This window comes from Gigantopelta aegis, chromosome 13, assembly GCF_016097555.1.
Source record: "Gigantopelta aegis isolate Gae_Host chromosome 13, Gae_host_genome, whole genome shotgun sequence".
NCBI classification, from domain to species: domain Eukaryota; kingdom Metazoa; phylum Mollusca; class Gastropoda; order Neomphalida; family Peltospiridae; genus Gigantopelta; species Gigantopelta aegis.
Window position 1 is genome coordinate 10,572,413 of NC_054711.1, and position 18,021 is coordinate 10,590,433.

At 34.2% G+C, this 18,021-nt stretch overlaps 1 protein-coding gene across 2 annotated transcripts in view; it reads right to left on the reverse strand.

Moving 5' to 3' along the window:
• Positions 1 to 18,021, reverse strand: part of LOC121387423 (multiple epidermal growth factor-like domains protein 10) — a 36,506-nt gene continuing 18,485 nt past the window's right edge. The window contains exons 8-15 of one of the 2 annotated variants that reach the window (XM_041518531.1): positions 17,993 to 18,021; positions 16,807 to 16,950; positions 15,147 to 15,293; positions 14,615 to 14,758; positions 12,135 to 12,278; positions 7,588 to 7,731; positions 4,566 to 4,668; positions 1 to 1,681 (exon numbers count right to left, since the gene is read on the reverse strand). The exon at positions 17,993 to 18,021 is cut by the window's right edge and continues 118 nt beyond it. In XM_041518531.1, the coding sequence (XP_041374465.1) occupies positions 1,333 to 1,681; positions 4,566 to 4,668; positions 7,588 to 7,731; positions 12,135 to 12,278; positions 14,615 to 14,758; positions 15,147 to 15,293; positions 16,807 to 16,950; positions 17,993 to 18,021 (1,204 nt within the window). In that variant the 3' untranslated portion in view covers positions 1 to 1,332. The remainder of the gene's footprint in view (positions 1,682 to 4,565; positions 4,669 to 7,587; positions 7,732 to 12,134; positions 12,279 to 14,614; positions 14,759 to 15,146; positions 15,294 to 16,806; positions 16,951 to 17,992) is intronic. The other variant, XM_041518532.1, reaches the window with a different exon arrangement.

Consider the following 18,021-nt stretch of genomic DNA (forward strand, 5'->3'; position numbering starts at 1 on the left):
TAATATACAATTTATTCGACAAAAAAGCTATTTTAGTAGAAAACATATTAAATGGCAACAAACACATGAAGTTATTTGGTTTAGTACTACCATTAAGTTGTTGTATGCATGTAAAATGGCGTGGTTACAGAGCGACAACAAGAAACCGTTTGATTTCAGTAGTACCAATGCATTTATAATAAATGGTACCTGGCAAAAATAGTAACAAATGTAAGCCTACTGGAACAAACTGACTATTAATCTGTGGTTATTGGATGGCAAACGCACAGTTATATCGATACTTGGTCACAGATGAAATCCTATGCCTCTTTCCAAGGGATCCTTATATGCACTTCCCACATCCCACAAACAGGATAGCACACACGACGTCGTTTGGTGGACCAGTTATGGATCACTGGTTGGGAAAGGAAATAATCAAACGGGCCCACTGTGGAGTACCGAACCTTCAGCAAATTGAACCTCAGACAGACGTTCTTGCTACGCCCCGCTCCTTAACTTGCACAAAGATCATATCATTTCAATATATAAATACAAAGTCGAGTTGCATTTTCCTTAGGTGCTGTTGGGCGAATAATGTTGCAACCTTGTTCACATCTATATCTTGGTCATAATGAATCGTTAGGAGCGCCAAATTAGAAAGGTGCTCCCGTCCCATAGAAGCACGCATGTATGTATCCATGTTTGTAGTCGCCGTATGGTGCTAAAGCATTAATACATTGTTATTATTTAACCATACCGCTATAAATGATTTGGTGATTGAGGAGTCCGATGGGTAGAAAATCCGGCTACGTTATCCCGGTCGTTTGGGGACAAGGACTTTTACATCCGATTTTGTTTTCATTTGAGTGGAACTCTCAGACCTGCGGGGGGGGGGGGGGGGGGGGGGATGCAACTCTAATATGAATAATACTAAAACTCCTATAAAAAGTATTAATCATACCTGTATTAAAACAGATTTTCATATCGTCTAAATATTTGCACAGTTCTTTACACTGTGTTTTTATTTGACTCTTGAATTTTTATATTCGTGTTGATCAACAAATTTGTTTTGAATTACCATAGTGTGACACCCAATAGCCGATGTATTTTTCGTTCTGGGGTGTTGTTAAACATTCATTCATTCATTCATACATTCATTCATTCATATCGTCTGAATTCAAGGACCGATAACTATGTGAACACGATTCGTAACTCAACAGGATTATGTAATACACAAAAGTTTAGCTGAGTATCTTGAGTCGTTGTGAAACAAATTCCATAACGACAATGTCTGTTTAAAACCACATTGCAAAAGACTCAACATTCGTCAACCAAATGTTCATTCCTATTTGTTTAAACACCAGTTATCCTATCATAGTCATTCTGCGGTGGGTTGGATAAATCAAGCTTTTCGTACTCATTCGTTTGTCCTGCATTAACATAGCCACACCCACTCTCAGAATGTCTCGGCTGGGCACCCATTTGATCACGTGACGTCGATGAATTGCCATAATTGGCTGAATGAGATGTGTCGACTTGTTGGGAACTGAAAGCCCTGGGACTGTTGTGGCCGCCATCTTGTCTATCGACGATTTCATATTCTACAGCACTGGGGTCTGTAGGTGGGCTGGGTGGGTTCGTGTTTGTTTTTCTCATCTCTTGCTGATAAAAGTCCGACTTTGTTCCATGATGTTTAATGTACCTACAATACATATACATGCTTTACAATATCTTAGGATTTAATTGTTAACCATACAATTAAAGGTGCATTGTCAGCGTTGCAAAAGTCATATTTCACTATTGAACTGAGAAAATGTCAAAGGAAATTATGTCTTTAAAACGCCACCACCAACTGCGTTTTTGCGTTTTTAAATTAACAACAAGATGACGTCACGACATCCTGACGTGGTTGAGACAAACAGATTAATTATACATTCACATTTGTATGAATGTCATTTCATAATTATGTTCAGGATCTGCAGTAAATATAAAAGTAGTCTAAAATTAGCAGGTTAATGCATAAACAAAAATTAGACCACTAACTGAACAAACTAAAAGTACAAAGTCCCATTTCAAGTAGAAAAACATAATAATAACTGTACATAAATGTGTGTATCTCTTAGCAATTTTGTTTTTAATTTACTATAACAACAAGATTATTGAATTATCTAACATTGTTTCAATGTACATAACCAAGTGGTTATCCCACTTTACTACATTGTATAGTTATAATGTTACTAAGTTATTAAGATATGTTTACATTAAATATAACATTGTCATTAGTTTGTGGGTTTTGTAATTTGTGTATCCAAAACGTTTCCCTTACTAGGCGGTGGTGTTCATCATTGCTAAATATCTGTTCGGTTAGACTAAACGAAACGTTTGATATGGAATTGCAATTTGTGTTAAAGTGGGTATTGATTAAAGTAGATTTACTGGGATATAAATTTGTGTCGCTACGATGTCCATTAATTCGTAAAGATAGCTTACCTCCAGTTTGTCCTATATTTTGCATGACACTTTTGTGATAAGATAATAACATTTGAAGAACAGCATGTCATAGTATGTTTTATACACACACACACACACACACACACACACACACACACACACACACACACACATACACATACACATACACACACACACACATATATATATATATATATATATATATATATATATATATATATATATATATATATATATATATATATATATATATATATATATATATATATATATATATATATATATATATACTGTTTTACACACTGTATGAAAGGCGTAACGGGTTAGCGCGAAGCCGTTCATACATAAGTGCGTAAAGCGGTTTTGGTGTTTATCATCGCATGAACGTCAAAAATATAACGTTCAATTCTTATAATTCCAAATGCATTAATATTGCCATTATACAAAACTATATTAAACAACCCAATCGAACTCTATTCCACAATGATTTACAACTGTATCAATACACAAATAAGGAAATTCCCTTAGAAAGTTGCATTCGTTTTATTCCGTCAAATCTCCGATTCATAATAATGATTTACATAAGGTTTTATAAATTTTAATTTTCTGAATCAATTATACTTTATAAAATTTAAAATAACTGAACATCAACTGATAACGCAAAATATATCTTTTGTTCAAAAATATCAAACGATAATTAATTAAGAATTGAACGATCTATATACTTAAATGGAAGATCTGTTGTAAAACGGCTAGGGTATGAATTTTGAACTAATTAACATGAGGGAGAGCGTCAAATTATTTAGAAGGTTTATCTGCTGTATTAAAATTTCAGTTGTCAGAAGGTGAATTAGTGTAAATGAATGTGAAGACTGACTTGGAACGGATAAAGTGGTTTCAGTGTTACTGTGTGTGTCGATTTCAGAGGAAGTTTGTGATTGTGTGATATTATTCTCGGAAAGGACAGTTCGCGGAATTGTGCCCGAAGGCGTATGTGTTTTCGCGCATGTCAGTTGTCGATTTTTCAAATCTGACAGAGGTGCTCTCGTGTCTCTCTTTTGATTTGTTGATCATTGTCTGCTATAACTTCCAACAGAAGCTTCGTTTTTGTGGCCTGTCATACAAATTACGTGTCTCAGTTCACAATCGAAGTCGTTTAAAGCCTGAATTGTCACCGTCACTCACAGTGCAGACGAAATTGGGATACAATAGAAACAATGGAATTATCGGGGATTCCGTTGTTTACCGAAAAAGTGCAGCTTTCACGTTCATGGAAGAAAGAACATTGATTTTTTTCGATCACGTGATAGCATTTTAACCAATCAAGACGCATATTACAAAACAGTAATTATAAAATGGAATTATATATATATATATATATATATATATATATATATATATATATATATATTAGTATTATTACCAGAGTGTTTTTCGGTATCGTCAATGTTGTATATTAGGAATAAAAATTGAATTATGCGAGCCTCTGGTGGGCATAATTATTTTTATTCCTAATAAATATATGATACTGATGATACCGAAACACTCGATAGTAATAATCTCTTTATCATATAATCTCAAGCTTAATATAACGTGTTTTTGTAAAACTATAATTCTAATTCGTCATTACTAGATATTCAAATGACATAAGAATATGTGGTGTGGTCTTTTTTAATGGATATTACGTTAAACTCGAGTGATAAACTAGTGCATGGCGGGGGTTTTTCTCTTTTTTTCTGAACGCTGGACAGCTTTCAGTGTGAAATTACTATTGAAATGTATTTATTTGATGACTATGAATGCATACCTCAATTATGGAGTGTCACCCTAGTATTTTTGCTTAAAAGTCAATAAACCTATTGCCGTGACCTCGATTAATTTACATCTAATTTGCAAAGTTATCAAATTATTGAAGTATGTGATATGAAAGATATGACATCTTTGATATAGAAAATGTAAGATATTATGATAAATAAATAAATAAATAAGTGATTATGCAATTTTAAATAACATTATTGTGTACAATAAATGGTGAAATATCAAAACTAGAAAATTAAGAAAATTTCTCACAACTGTTTAGGTTTTTTAAATCGAAACAAAAATTATCTACTTGCCAGATAAAAAGACTCGTCACTATGATCAGCAGTACAAGCAGCACACCCGCTATAACAGCAAGGGCTATGATGGCGGAATCACTGTTACCGGTGACAGCTTGAGCTGTAAAAAAAGATATATCCCTAGATTAACCAATTTTATCCTTCAACCACTAGAGCACCCAGTAATTCTGAATAAAGAATATTATTGGTAGTACATCTTAAATCTTAAGGCTGAGATAAATGCAGGGAATTGCATTTCAGGACATTTAGTTTATAACATTCTACGGATGTGCGTAGCCCCGAACCCCTTCATTCAGCCTGCACTGTATTAACCAAACATAGTTACCGTTTAAAGCAAAGTGATAAAACAAAAGGTTGAAGTCTACAGTAATTTGTGGATCTTCAAACTGCGATTTACGAATACGAATTTCTGGCATTATTAATTTTCACCTATGTTCTAAAAATAAAGAAAAATGCATGTGTTTTAGCCTCAAGGAAATTAAACACAAGTTCATAATGGTAAATATGACTGATATTAAATATTTTTTAGATATCTTCCAAGATAATATGCCGTAAATTCCAAAATGTGTTCCCAAAATGCATGATCTTTGGTACTTTTAGCAATTTCCAAACCCATACAACCCAAACACAAAGGGTATAGCACATATATTTATGAAAATATAGTCTATCACATATATCAGTGTAGCTGTTTCTGGTTGGGGTTTTTTTCACAAAATCAGCTGGGTTGAAAGTTACACAAAATGGATACGAACACCTTTTGTCACAAGTGAAACAGAGTTCATAAATATTTAGCCTCATTATAGCCAAATAGTTTGCACTGGTAACAAAAAAATGCTAGTACTAAGCCTCCCCCATCTCTCTCTCTCTCTCTATCTCTCTCTCTCTCTCTCTCTCTCTCTCTCTCTCTCTCTCTCTCTCTCTCTCTCTCTCTCTCTCTCTCTCTCGTCGGAGGGGATAGAAAGTATACCAGGAATCGATACGTGGAGTCGATACGACCCGACTTGACGGAAAGAAAAAGGAAGAGTGGACATGCTGCCTTTCTGTCCAGAGTGTAGGTAACAAAACAAAAAAATATATATGTTTAAAGAGTGCTTGAAACGTGTTTTTAGCACTTTGGAGTGAAGTGGGATGATTGGGGGCGAAGATTCGATTTCACAACTTAGTTGCAACTTTTCCTTAAACAAAAAAACAAAAAAACAAAAAACAAAGCCAGTTCTCCAAACAAACGCATGGCATGTCAAAACTATGAATGGTAAATGATAAAAAAAAATTGTGTGATCATAATCCTGCTGCTCATGATGACGATGACAATACTGATGATAATGCTTATTATAATAATGATGACGTAATCATGACATAACATCTAAAGGTCAAGTTGCTGAACATCCTGCATTGTTACTCCAGGACAGAGGTTCATTAATAATTCCCTGCCAAAACATGAGCTCCTACTAACATATTATATTAACAGATAGATTTTACGTGCATGCTGCCACAAACTCATAAAATTGCATTTCGCATAGATATCGTAGAGCAACACTCGGACAAATAAAAATCAACCAAAACGTCTAGAAGATTATTATTAATCTTTATTTATGGACCACATCCGTGGGACTCGTTTAGACCTCCATAACAATAAGACACCCACGCATGTTTTGCACAAAAGTAAAAGTATACTTACCTTCATATTCTTATTGTATTATGCCTTTACCCAATGTTTTATATATATATATATATATATATATATATATATATATATATATATATATATATATATATATATATATATATATATATATATATATATATATATATATATATATTCTCTGTCAGAAACGCATAGGTGATAGGGAAGGAAGAAAAGTGTTTGATTTTACATAATATCGTGGGTTGTTTGTTTGCAATGTTGGTGAATGACCATGTTTGTTAATGTTTCTGGAATGGGACAGCATGCCCAAAGGCACCCAAAAACAAATTGAACGCACATTGTGCGACAATTGCAGGAAATCGACGTGAAATGGTCAGATGTTGGCGAATGCACGTGAAACTCGGGGAAAACATTGGGGTAGTGATGGGTATTTAAAGCTGCAATGCTCGCAATGATGCTTCATTTCCATTTCGACGTAGACGAGTTAAAATATGTCAAGACTAAGCCTGCCGAATCGAAACACTGCAATAGTCCGCGTCTAGTTAGGTGAATCGCAGTCGGCAGTCGGCAGTCGCACGCCACACGAACGTCCATCAGAGCACCATTTTACGTCTCTGGGACAGGTACCAGCAGTTTCAATCAGCTAAAGACCGGCCCAGAAGTGGAAGACCTCGCATAACAACTGCAGCACAAGATCGCTGCATCCGGGTTCTGCACTTGCGTCACCGAACTGCCACAGCAACGAACACTGCTGAACGCATACCTGATTTGAGAAGGGTGTCTGCACAAACTATCCGGAACCGACTTCGAGAAGCTGGTTTACGGGCTAGGAGACCATATGTTGGCCACGTCCTTCGACGTCAACATCAACATTTACGTGTTCGCTGGTCCACGAATGTACAGAGGTGGAACTTGGAAAACTGGCCACGAGTATGGTTCATCGATAAGTCACGTTTCCTTCTACAGCTGATGGACGACAACGTGTTTACAGAACAGTGTCACATACTCATGTCAAATGTTACTGTGATACGATCATAAATAACGACATTATGCCACTTTGTATTAAAGAGATAATTCCATGAATATTTTGCCTATGCGTTTCTTTTTTGACAGAGTATATATATATATATATATATATATATATATATATATATATATATATATATATATGTGTGTGTGTGTGTGTGTGTGTGTGTGTGTGTGTGTGTGTGTGTGTGTGTGTATGTGTGTGTGTGTGTATGTGTGCATAATTAAATGTTTTATATTTAATTTAATTCTATTTATATACCACTGACACTCATTTTTATGACTGATGTGTATTTTTGTGCTGGAGTGTCTTTAAACATTCGTTCGTTCATTCGCTGATGTTCTTACCTCGCAAGCAGTCCAGTCCTTCAAATCGAGAGACACATCCATCTATACACTCTCCGTCTGCACGAGGACAGACATCTTTATTGATGCAGTTTCTGATCGCGCAGAACATGGCACAGTTATCACCGTATTTACCACTGTCACATTCTACAACAGATTAGTTATCCCCATATTTACCAGTGTCACATTCTAAAGCAGATTAGTTATATCTGTATTTACCAGTGTCACATTCTACAACAGATTAGTTATCACCGTATTTACTAGTGTCACATTCTAAAACAGATTAGTTATCTCCGTATTTACCAATGCCACATTCTACAACAGATTAGTTATCTCCGTATTTACCCGTATCACATTCTACAGCAGATTAGTTAGCTCTGTATTTGCCAGTACCACATTCAACAACGGATTAGTTATCTTCGTATTTACCAGTGTCACATTCTGCAACATTTTAGTTATTTCCATATTTACCAGTGTCACATTCTACAACAGATTAGTTATCTCCGTATTTACCAGTGTCACATTCTGCAACAGATCAGTTATCTCCATATTTACCAGTGTCACATTCTGCAACATATTAGTTATCTCCATGTTTACCAGTGTCACATTCTGCAACAGATTAGTTATCTCCGTATTTACCAGTGTCACATTATACAACATATCAGTTATCTCCATATTTACCAGTGCCACATTCTGCAATAGATTGGTTATCTCCGTATTTACCAGTGTCATATTATACAACATATTAGTTATCTCCATATGTACCAGTGCCACGTTCTGCAATAGATTGGTTATTTCCGTATTTACCAGTGTCACATTATACAACATATTAGTTATCTCCATATTTACCAGTGCCACATTCTGCAACAGATTAGTTATCTCCGTATTTACCAGTGTCACATTCTGCAACGGATTAGTTATATCCGTATTTACCAATGCCACATTCTACAACATATTAGTTATCTTCGTATTTACCAGTGTCATATTCTACAACATATTCGTTATCTCCGTATTTACCTGTGTTATATTCTACAACAGATTAGTTATCTCCATATTTACCAGTGCCACATTCTACAACAGACCAGTTATTTCAGTATATACCAGTGTCACATTCTACAACATATTAGTCATCTCAGTATTTAACAGTGTGACATTCTACAACAGATGGCACACCATATAGTGAACATTATATGTTCACGGGGCGTGTTAATTATTACATTTCACAACCAACCTTCTGTGATTCCTATTCGTGGTTTATAATGATGGTGTTGTTGTTTTGTGTTAGGAGAGGATGTATGAATATCATTAAACTAACGTTGTCGGCCGTGTTTGGAAGTTGTCACTGCTTGTCAGACTAACAGACATGCATTCTTTATTTACGTCTCAGCTTGTACACATATAGTTCAACAATAATAACACACTAATTCAACAATAAAAGTATACAAGTTAAAACTACTAAACGACTTTCAGAAAGATTTAAACATCATTGTATTAACCAGAAATAAAACTGGCAATCACAATATGTCTATATGTATACAAAATGTAAAAATAAAATAAGATGACAGCTGTTGGCTGTAATTTTAACAATATCCAGGTGGCTGGATAAAAACGCCATGTTTTCTTTATTTAGAAGATTATTGAAGTTAACTACAGTAGCCACTGCCTTTTTAAAAGATCTACTATAATGCCATCATAAAGAGGACATTGAATAAGAACATGTTCTTCAGAGTGTACATAATTAAGAATTACCTGCTCATTCACTAGCTTATACAAAACGCAAACTAGTATTGTAATGTTTATCATTTACTACAAAACGTAAATAGAACTCTTTTTTTCAAACACAAATGACATATAGCAAGCGTGTTGTTGTTTTCTGTGTACCGAAATGAACTAAACATGCAGACTTAACATATACCTTTTTTCACTTCACAACTGAATTTGGCTTAAACATAATCTGTTCCTGGATTGGCCAACAGGAAACAAACTATATTAAGACCTATCCCACCATTTTATAATAATACATTTATACAGTCGTCATGACAAAAATGGTAACTCCGAAGTAGTTTACACTACTTAAAAAGAAAACAGAAAAGAGAGAGAGAGAGAGAGAGAGAGAGAGAGAGAGAGAGAGAGAGAGAGAGAGAGAGAGAGAGAGAGAGAGAGAGAGAGAGAGAGAGAGAGGGTAACAAAGAAGAATGGTTTGCTATCGCAATTTATTAGTCTATTTTAGGGCAATGATAAGTTTCTCTCGCTTCTTATAATATAATGCTACATACATTTAAAACTAATAGCAGTATCTTAAACAACATGGTTTAGATTTCCAAATAAAAAGGTATTACAATTATAACTCAGACAGGTCGCAAGATGCATATTGCGAATTACACTGTAAAATATTAATAGCGAAGAAAATTGCAGGGGTTGTTAACCGGGTGACACCCTACCTGTTTCTTACCTAACAGGTAATTGTTTTACCAATCATTATCACCAATACCAAAACGGATTCAGCAGTATACTATCAGTTGCCTTTAATGCATTACTAGAAATACGTTAACCACAATTGGTTAACTTTTGTTTTAATTTATGACAAATATTTCCTAAAAGAAAATGTTGGTGAAAAGCAGCATTCGTCAAAAGTGTGTGAGTACGTACTCGGTGTTGCGTACAGAATATTATGTCAGCTATAAAACGAGGTAGCTGTAAAGTCAGATACGTTGGCATTATGTTATTTGAAAGTGTGTAAATTAGGCACAATTTGTGTTGTCTGATTATCTTTTATATATATATATACACACAGACAAAACTACATATATGTGGTTTTCTGATTTCTGTATTCCAAGAGTGTATTTCCTGCAGGAAACCCCGATGCCGCATACCCATAATTGGATTTATTTTTCCAAATAATAATTAAAAAATTGTAACACTGCTAGCTAATGACGGGGATTTCTAAATTTAAACAACTAGGTCAGCTGTGTTACTACGCGGACCGATGAACCACCAATTATTGCACTTATGAATATAGTTCTGTTTAAACAATAAACAGCAATAAGAAAGAACGAGTGAAAAGTTACCTATAATTTTAATGATATTGTTTGAAATGCCTTTTAAAGACAATGCAATAGCTAAAATTCACGAACAATATAATATTTAATTTGCTCGTAATACGTCAGAAAACCTTCAGCGTGCCAGTTATATGAACGAAGAAAAATATCAAGAATTGTTCACTCAGTGTCTGAGTCGTCATCGGTGTGTTTTCTTTTATTGATGTTCATGGAATTATTCGTTGCTGAAAGGTTTAAGTTTATATTAAACGTGCCTCCATAAATCATCGCTCCACTGAATAATCCGGTTGACAGTTCATTCAAGTTTTCTACGTGAGGAGACGGTGCATGCGACGGCATTGCTGCTAAAGTCGACGACAATCACTTTTCGCACCCTTGTTTTGGCTTCATACACAATAAATATAGCATATCTTACCGTAATTTCACTAGAAATCCATATTTCGTAAAAGTTAAAAAAAATTAATCACAAGATTTTGTTCAAACACATCCAGGTGCATTAGTAATGTTAAAAAAAATCAATAGCAATTTTACATTGGAATTACCCAGTTTATGGTTATTGTAAGGAGATGCAAAGCGTTGTCATTGGAATACTGACGTCATTTAAATTCAAAATTAGCTGTATTATTACAATGCTGCGCCACATTAAAATAAAAACTAGTCTACTAACCTATAACAAGCAGAACGCTCTTTACAGGTCGGTATTTTTTTTCTCATAATTCTGAACAAAATATTAATTTGAAGTTTTGAAAGATGAAAGAAATAAAAGGTACCTTTTGTCAAATATACCATATTACAAAATTACGGTTGGAGATGTTTTATTTATTGAATAAGAATAAGAATGGTGTATGAAGCCAAAACAAGGGTCGCAAAAGTGACTGTCGTCGACCTTAACTATCGTGGATTAAAATAAAAGCTCGTTGGTTAGTAGTGTTCCTGTCTCAAGTTTTGGTATCGCGCTCATTAAATTGTAAATATTTGTCACGGGTTTCGTCTGTTTTCGGTTCAAATTTTCCACAAAATAGCATTTTAAACAAACCAAGCACCAACTTTGTTTACATATCGCGAAGGGCATTCGCGGTAACCATGTGCTATAAATAGTAGCGTTTAATACGGCATAGTTCCGGCAGTTGAGTTGAATACGGAAAAGTGTATTTCATTTTTGTATTCAGGACTGTATTTTTATAGTAAGATTTAATGGGTATGTAATAAATATATATTGATTGCTGTAATTTAGTTTGACACTCATTGGTCTGATCGCTAGCATTTAATTAACTAAATACTAAATTATTGTATTAATGACAGGTGACAGAATATAAAATTAATTGAATCGTACATGAACAGCTAAATACATAAATTGCATTCGAATGTAATGTAAATGTTGCACAATGACAACATAATGGAAGACTATTCGGGAATGATCTACGTATACAAGTTATTTAAAAGGTTCGAACTGCACAGCGGAAGTTAGATAGTATATGGATAAGAACTTACTGTCTGTGCACGTATCTCCTTGCCAACCAGCATCACATGGTCCACCACAGGAACCAGTCAAGTGATCACATGGTGCATCATCAGGTTTACAGTGTCTGTCGCTGCATGACGAACTGCATCCTAGACCGTATGCCCCTGTACATCCTGTTAATGTAATGGTATAACCCAGACTAATTTATTTTATTTTAGCTTATACAGACATATTGAATACAATTAGTTCAACAATATTAATAAACTTAAAGTTAAAACTACTAAACGACTTTCAGAAAGATTTATACATTTTTGTATTTACGAGAAATAAAACTAACAAACACAATATGTCTATATGTATACAAAATATATTAAATAAAATAAGATGTCAAATGTTGGCTGTAATTTTAACGATAAAACCCATGTTTTCTTTATTTAGAAGATTATTGAAGTTTACTACAGTAGCCACTGCCTTTTTAAAATATCTACTATAATGTCATCATAAAGAGGACATTGAATAAGAATATGTTCTTCAGATTGTACATAATTAATAAATACCAGCTCATCTACTAGCGTAAACAACAAACTAGTATTGTAATGTTTACCATTTACTACAAAACGTAAATTGAACTTTTTTTCCAGGTTTATAATTATAACAACTAAATGGCATATAGCAAGCTTATTGTTTTCTGTGTACCGAAATGAACTAAACATGCAGACATAACATATACCTTTTTTCACCTCACAACTGAATTTGGCTTAAACATAAGCGGTTCCTGGATTGGTCAATAGGCTAAAGACTATATTAAGGCCTTTCCCACCATTTTATAATAATACAATTATACAGTCGTAATAACATAAAACGGTGACTCCAAAATTAGTCTACACTAAAAGAGGAAACAGTAGAGAAAAAAGAGAAAGGTAACAAAGGAGGATAGTTTGCTATTGCAATTTATTAGTATACTTTTTGGGGCAATGGTAAGTTTCTCTCGTTTTTTATAATATAATTCTAAATACATTTAAAACTAATAACATTATCTTCAACATCATGGTTTAGATTTCCAAATAACACGGTATTAATATTATAATTGGGAAAGGTAGCACGATGTATATTGCGAATTACACTGTACAAATATTAATCGAGAAGAAAATTTCAGGGGTTCTTAACCGGGTGATACCCTACCTGTTTCTTACCTAACAGGTAATTGTTTTACCAATCATTATCACCAATACCAAATCGGAGTCAGCAGTATACTATCAGTTGCCTTTAATACCGTTCTAGAAATACGTTAACCAGAATTGGTTAAAACAATATTTTAATTTATGATAAAGATTTCCTTATTTCAGAAGGAAAGAAAATGTTTGTCAAAAGCGGCATTCGTCACAAGTGTGTGAGTACGTACTCGGTGTTGCGTACGGAATGTTATCTCAGCTATAAAACGAGGTAACTGTAAAGTCAAATACGTTGGCACTATGTTACTTGAAAGTGTGTAAATTAGACACAATTTGTGTTGTCTGATTATCATTTAAAAGATATATATATATATATATATATATATATATATATATATATATATATATATATATATATGTATATAATTTGCATTATCGATTTAAAACAGAAGTGTATTTATATGTTTCTAATTTTGTATGAAATAAAATACTAGTATACCAAGAAATTCAAAGCGTTACACATTGCAAAGTAAAGCATTAAGTACTTAGTGCTAGTATAACCAAGAAGGTTGTTTTGATTGTATTGAATCAATTACACTTTGCTCACACATTATTACCTCCCTTGTCCAACGACTGCTCCAGATACATTCATGTCAGTGATACTGCTACTGGCAGAAACATCAGGTGTTCTATATGGGTTTCCTAAAACTACGTAAGACAGTCATTGTCCTCTGCCTTTCAATGGTGCAAAGGCAGTGATGTGACTGTGTCATCGGAGATTAGGGAATTATCATTTGCATGTGAGAGAAATTGCTAAACCACCATGTGAAGTGTTGAACATTGAAATAGCACTACATATAATGGATGATTCACATTTCACCTAAATATATGTGAATGTAATTTGCGACATTCAAGAATGTATTAGTTGCTTCTACAAATTTAATGGAATACCAGTGCCAATTATACCGATTTCCTATTGACGGGGCTGACATTAATGCGTTCTTCAATCCAAAATTAAATACTTACACAAAATAAATCGGAACAAAAAAGCAGTGTGTTCGATAATTCGACGTTCGAGCTAATGAGATTCCATTGTATTTCAATATAATACCATATGTTTAAGTATAGACTATGAAAAACACATCTAATTTCTAAAAGAATACTAACAAAATATGTTTTGATACTAGAATTCCTGCTTAATTATTAATATACTCGGTAATATATATATATATATATATATATATATATATATATATATATATATATATATAGCCTGGCTACAAACTTAAGGAACAACGTTACACTGTACGTATTTAACGTTAGTGATAGAAACTTACGAACTGCGCAATCTGGCAATTCCCAGCCACTCAGACAGCCCTGAGTACAGTTACCAAAGGATGCGTCACAGTCTTGATTACCACTGCAGTGTCGATCATCACATGGCGCGTTGCAGTTGTAGCTATATGTTCCAACAGAACAAACTGAATAACACAAAGAACACAAACACAACTTTCATATATAACATGCAATACCTTTAAACAATTTTCGATCCTTCTGATCGCATTTCCACTTTTGATTGAAATGAAATGACACGTGGCTGCTCAACAGATCTTACTGCTTTAGCATATTTTCCTGGATTCAAAATATGTGAAGATGTAATTTATTAAGTTTGAAAATTAGCATTTACATTATTTATTAGCTTCGGAAAAGAGCTACAATCGTCCGTATGAATATTGCTACATACGTGATAACACACTAGCAGCTTTAACTATGAATGTTTTCTAATATATGATATTGATATGAGACCGTGGAATTAACGATAAATGTGTTCAGCAGTACCCAACATGGGAACTTAAATCAACTACATACACTCGGCACAATCCAGAGATCGATATCCTCGGTTACAACCGCCAGCACATTCCCCAGTCACGTGATCACAGGAACTGGAACTATCCAAACAGTTCCGATGCACACATGATTTTCCACAAGCTTTTCCGTATTGACCATCAGAGCACTCTGGAATATTTAGAAGGAAAACTGTTTACTAAAACAGACTCATTTATTTTATTTTAGCTTATTTCATTCATTTCAACTTATTTTCGTGCTTATATCCAATTAAGGTTCAAGCACGCTGTCCTGGGCACACACCTCAGCTATCTGGGCTGTCTGTCCAGGACAGTAGGTTAATTGTTAGTTGGTTAGTAGTTAGTGAGAGAGAAGAGGGTGTAGTGGCCTTACACCTACCCATTGAGCCCTTAAGAACTCGCTCTGGGTTGGAGCCGGTACCGGGCTGCGAACCTGTACCTACCAGCCTGTAGTCCGATGGCTTAACCACTACGCCACCGAGGCCGGTTTTTAGCTTATACATACCATTTTAATTGTGAAGTTTATTAAATTGGGTAAAACAATTTTAAAATGCAAGTAAAGTAGTATTGTCATTAGTTTTGCTGTTATGTAGAACGACTTTATAACTAATTACTCCATAGCGCATCCGAGCAAGGTATAAATATTAGAATTACACTTACATAACATCAATTGTTCTACCATATTTGAGATGAAACTCACTATTTTATCCACAATCATATATACATATCTGTACAAATCCATATAAATAAAACACATTTTTTTATCTATAACCTACAATGGAAAAGTCATTTTAGTTCAGGTGTTATATGCTGAATAGTGAAAACATAAATCATTCGAAAATACAGCCATACCGTTTACGAAATAGGAGGGGAGGATTAGTCCATCACCAGTTTCAGTTGATATTATATACTCCGTCCCATAACCCAATTTCATTTAGAGCATATTACATACTAACAATAGTTTCCTTAGTAGCTTAAAACTGTTTCAAACAGCCACGTTTCTTTATATTTGTTAACAATTTGTTTTTACCTTGCTCAATACCACATTTATATTATTATTAGGAACACATAGATATGAAGTTTAACGAACATCACTCGATAACAATGTGTACCATAATATTTATGTTAAAGCAATCCACGTAAGGATTCGAAAGTTATAAGCAAGCATATACCTAACACAGTTCAAAATGGCCTTGACCTTATATTGTGGTTAGATACATAGGCCCGAGAGGTGTAAAAATTCATCTGCTGCCTGTAACAAATCCATCAGCCACTACGTCATATAATTGTATCTCCATTACATGACGTAATGGAAGTGACGTCATAACGGCGTTCTTTGTACAGCCAAATATTTACAACACAAAATAATACGACTGTTGTTGCATTAGACAATAATATTTTTTTCTATGTTACTAAACCGCTACTTATGAACATATACTATTTCATGTTTATGAAACAAGTGCTTAAATCTCCATAGATCGTATAACGTATGTGTAGTCTGACTCATTATATAAATGAAAGTGAAGTTTTCATTGATGCAAACAAACGACAAAACTTCGTCATTTTCAAGATTGGCTGTAGAAGTAATCTGCACATTTTGCTGATATAAAAAAATGTAATTAGGCAATATGCACTGAAGTCGACATATTGTATGAAATACCTACCTGTACAGTCTATTTCCTTCCAGTCGCCCTGACATGGACCTCCACAGGAACCATTGATATGGTCACAACTAGCACCTTCGTCCTGACAATGTCTCTGTGAGCACGATAACCGACAGTCTGGGCCGTATGTACCAGTGGCACATGCTAAACACACCAAGAGGCAAATGTACAATATATTGACATAACCAGCCGTATATTTTATTTACGACATACAAATATGGCAACATAAATATTTTGGAATCTTTTAAATTCCACCCACAATTAAGTTTTAAAAACAAGTTTCTATACAACGTTTTAAAATACACTTACCTTGATTTTTCTATTGTACAATATTTTGAAGCGTACTTATCTTTATATTTGTATTGTATCCTTATCTTTATGTTTGTATTGTATACTTATCTTTATATTTGTATTGTATTCTATTGTATGCTTACCACAACTCTTTACACTTTGTTTTTACACAATTATACACGTTTTATTTTTAATTTTGTTGTTATTTTTGTTGTTGTTGTTGTTGTTGTTTCTTTGGTTTGTGTCTATTCGTTTTTGTTGTTGTTATTGTTTTCTTTCTAGAAATATTTATGTAGTTTTTATGAGGATTAAACATAAATCAATAAAGACACTTGTGCATTATCTGTGACAAGACCAAATAAGAATATATCAATTGTGTCTGGTATAACGATGTTACATTTTTATTTTTATTCGTACAAATATAATTCTCTAAATAAAACAAACAACAACAATAATTAAATGGAATAAAAGAAAGAAAGAAATGTTTTATTTAACGACGCACTCAACACATTTTATTTACGGTTATATGGCGTCAGACATATTGTTAAGGACCACACAGATGTTGAGAGGAAACCCACTGTCGCCACTGCATGGCTTACTCTTTCCGATTAGCAGCAAGGGATCTTTTATTTGCGCTTCCCACAGGCAGGATAGCACAAACAAGGCCTTTGTTGAACCAGATCACTGGTCGGTGCAAGTGGTTTACACCTACCCATTGAGCCTTGCGGTGCACTCACTCAGGGTTTGGAGTCGGTATCTGGATTAAAAATCTCATGCCTCGACTGGGATCCGAACCCAGTACCTACTAGCCTGTAGACCGATGGCCTAACCACGACGCCACCGAGGCCGGTCAATGGAATAAATGCAAAACTGTATATACATGTTATTTACTAACCTACAGAACAACTTTGATTCTTCCATCCT